The 3,962-nt window shown below is 47.1% G+C and overlaps 1 protein-coding gene across 1 annotated transcript; it reads right to left on the bottom strand.

Moving 5' to 3' along the window:
* Positions 1-3,116: 3,116 nt before the first annotated feature.
* BDB00DRAFT_777894 (uncharacterized protein) lies at positions 3,117-3,362 on the bottom strand (the record flags this gene model as incomplete). Its single annotated transcript, XM_053120333.1, has 1 exon — positions 3,117-3,362. A coding segment is annotated over one exon (246 nt), but the record flags the coding sequence as incomplete, so codon positions are not given.
* Between the last annotated feature and the right edge of the window lie 600 nt (positions 3,363-3,962).

The following is a 3,962-nucleotide window of genomic DNA, read 5'->3' as shown; positions in this document are numbered from 1 at the left end:
GCATTTTTGAATGTACGATACGTATCGGCAGCAGAAAGTTGTTGGCGCATTTTCGAGAAGGATATGCAGAGTCATTTTCCAGCAGTAAAGCGCTTAGATATCCATTTGCCATCAGAAGAGAACGTGTACTTTGAAGCTGATGCCGATGTTCGAGACTTGCAACGCGCAGCACGCAACCGGAGCTCGACGTTGGTAGATTGGTTTGCGTTGAACCAGCGCGACCCTGACGCACGACAATACTTATATGTCGACATCTACTCAGCATATACGCACAGCAGACAACGTGGATGGTATCGCCGTGGACGAATGCATAACCGTGGTGTGGCACCAGTCTCTCGATTGTACTTTGTACAGCCACGCGACCTAGAGAAATATAGCTTGAGGCTATTGTTGTTGCACGTTCTGGCGCCACCAGTTTTGAGGATATCCGCACTTTTGAAGGCACAGTATATCCCACGTTTAAGGCTGCTGCACAGGCACGCGGATTGTTACAAGACGACGATGAGTGGAATAGGTGTTTTGGAGAAGCCGTTGAGGTCACCACATCCGCGTCACGGCTCCGTGATCTCTTCGCCGTCATCCTGGCATTCTGCGATATCCTGACGCCTGGCGAGCTTTGGGAAAGATATGCTGACGATATTGCTGCTGATTTCCTCGAGAATCGACGTCGCCAATTACAGGCTGAAAATGGCCAGCAGCATGTGGAGCTTTTAGAGGAGGATATTACTGCAGCAAGATTACGAGCCTTGGAGGAATTAGCAGCATTGCTTCCCCAGTACGGCCGCTCCTTGATCGAATTTACTGACATGCCGCAATTGCCTGTCTTACAGGAGGGAAATCACCAACACACCTACGACCGCCTCTTACAGCAAGAAACACAGTATAATCGCGTTCAACTGCGAGGCATAGTACAGCGCTCTCAAGATAGTTTCAATGATGCTCAGAGAGATGCTTACAACGCTGTTGTGCAATCCATTGAAGAAGGTGAAGATCCAGAAGCAGTAACGCCAGAGCAAGGTCGAGTTTTTTTCCTGGATGGACCAGGTGGCACCGGAAAGACGTTCGTTTACAGCGCTTTACTGGTAAAAGTTAGATCGGATGGCGAAATTGCCATTCCTGTCGCCTCTTCCGGTATTGCTGCAACGTTGCTGCAAGGTGGTCGTACAGCGCATAGTCGTTTTGGGCTTCCTTTGGATTTGGCTGCCAATACCATCAGCACAGTACGGGTCCGCAGTCCACAAGCACAGATACTTAGACAGGCCAAGCTCATCATCTGGGATGAAGCACCAATGTGCCACAGATTCGGTTTCGAGACAGTTGATCGACTTTTAAGAGAGATCATGGGTGTTACTGATCGTCGCTTGGAACGCATTCCTTTTGGAGGAAAAACTGTTGTCATTGGCGGTGACTTTAGACAAATACTGCCTATAGTTCCCAATGGCAACAAGGCTGATATTATCGATGCTTCCTTGATCAAATCCTACCTCTTTGTCAACAACATTGTCCGTGTGCTTCGACTCACCGAAAACATGCGCGTCCAGCAAAGTCCTGATCCAACGACGGCCACTCAACTGCAGCAATTTGCTGAATATCTTTTACGTGTTGGTGAAGGACGCGAGCCAGGTACCGCAATTCCCGAATCCGATGCAGTGACAATAAGCCTGCCCTCCGAATCATGCGTTGTCACTTCCAGTCTCGCCTCTGTAGTTCGCTCCACCTACCCTGATTTGGATACAAATTACACTGACCGCGATTACATGACCAGCCGTGCCATATTAGTACCATACAACGACGATATTCGCTCTCTTAACGATGTAGCATTATCAATTTTTCCTGGAGAAACGCACGAATATCTATCTTCTGATAAGATTGTCGACTCCGAGGCATTTGAAGCCACTCATCCACCAGAATACCTTCACACCATCACTCTCAATAGCTATCCTCCTCATCAACTTTCTTTAAAACGACACCAGCCAATAATGCTTCTACGCAACATCAATCCTCAAAAGGGCCTATGCAATGGAACGCGGTTAATATGTCGAAATCTCTTACCACACGTTATTGAAGCAGAAATTGCTCAAGGCGACTTTGCAGGTATATACAATTACCTACTTCTGGATCGATTTTATACCTAGCTTATCAACACATTCTATTTGTTGACTAGGTGATATCGTCTATATTCCACGCATCAGTCTATACTCGAAAGAAAATGATCTCCCATCTAAACTCTGCCGCCATCAGTTTCCTGTGGTCCTTGCCTTCGCAATGACTATCGCCAAGTCGCAAGGTCAAACCCTCAATAGAGCAATGCTGTGCCTGTTTAAGCCAGCTTTCACACATGGCCAACTATATGTGGCATTATCCCGCGTCCGCACTCCCAACTCTCTCACAGTTTTTCTACTTCCTTCCAACCCACCAACATCGCAACCATCACATTCGACCTTAAACATTGTGCACAGAGAAGCATTAACAACAGTTACAGCTTAATAGATACAACCACTTACTTTTTCTATATTCTAAATTCAATCCAGTCATTTCAGTAGCTTTAGGTTTAGGGTTTAGTATGTTAGAATTATAGTGTTTAGGGCGATCGGGGTAGGTAAATGGTTCGGGTTTAGTCACATCGCAAGAATTGATAAAGGATCAAACGGCAAAACACTGATACAGCCTTGAATGCGGCTGCTACAGGGGGTTTGGGGGCTTGGCCCCCAACAAAGGGGGTCTGGGGGAAGCCCCCAGCGAGCCACCGAGCCGAAGCACCTTAGGGATTGACACGTAGCGAAGCGGAGGGGCTCAATCCCAAGGTGCGAAGGCGACAAAGGCTCGTTGATAATAATATGTAGTCTTCACAGCCGAGGTCGCAGACCGACAGCTTACTATTATTATTCGAGGCGTAAGCACTGATTCAGATTGTGTTACCATTTTTTCTTTATTGGGTCGAAAGTCCAAAGAAATAAAATATGTGAAACATATATGCTATAGCTGTATCATATACAAGCGACTGGGAAACAAACAGACAAACAAAAGGGAGAGGAGGGAGGGACAATCTGAATCAGTGCTTACGCCTCGAATAATAATAGTAAGCCGTCGGTCTGCGACCTCGGCTGTGAAGACTATTATTCTTCGGCTGGCACTGATTCAGATTGTGAATGCAGAGAAACAACCGTCGGAAGGGCCATCTGAGTGAAATCCGTAGCCGTCTCTCGAGAGATACGGTAGAAAGTGTCAAAAACCGAGGAGGATAGCCAGGAACCATGGATCAAAACATCGTCCAAAGACGCCCCCGCTTGCACCGCTGCGGTCGAGCCAAGAGCTCGAGCCTTTGGTCGTGCGGTACCTTCAGGTCTTGGAATCATATCAAGAAAATGCTTGATGTGGTTGCTGATGCGCTCTGCACCGATAGCTGTGTTGTTGTTGTGTACTGCCCGAATAAGCTTGTAAACATATTGGCGTGGACCATTGTTGAAAGGATAAGAACGGCGACAAGGCTTTGGCAAAAGCGAGAGTGATAATCAACATATGTCTGGACCGGACAAAGCAAGGAGGTCTCATGTCTGTGGATATGAATGACTTTTTCAATGCGTTGTTGATAGCGCTTTTCCTTTGGGCGAGCAATCACCAGTCGTAAATGACGGTCTGTTACATTGGTGCGACCATCGTCAATGCGTTCTATGTCGGATGGACGAAGGAAACCCGTAATGGCCAGTAGGAAACAGAGCTTGCGGGTGAGATCGATTGCGCGCATAGTGAGATTGTTGCCAAGGTCGACAATGTTGCGGATAACAGGTTGTATATCATATCGTGGTCGGTCGAACGAACGAATGGTCTGATCGTTGAGAGCGGAAAAAAGTCTTTGTAGTGTGTGTCGTTTGCGAAAGATGATGTGTCGTCATATAGGTCAAGAATGGCGGATCGGTAATTAGCACATGTACCTGTAGCCCACCCAAGATGAACATGACCAT

Source organism: Zychaea mexicana, assembly GCF_025766255.1.
Source record: "Zychaea mexicana strain RSA 1403 chromosome Unknown BDB00scaffold_323, whole genome shotgun sequence".
NCBI classification, from domain to species: Eukaryota; Fungi; Mucoromycota; class Mucoromycetes; order Mucorales; family Lichtheimiaceae; genus Zychaea; species Zychaea mexicana.
Note: the sequence above shows the minus strand (reverse complement) of the source record. Positions and strands in the feature narration are given on the sequence as shown.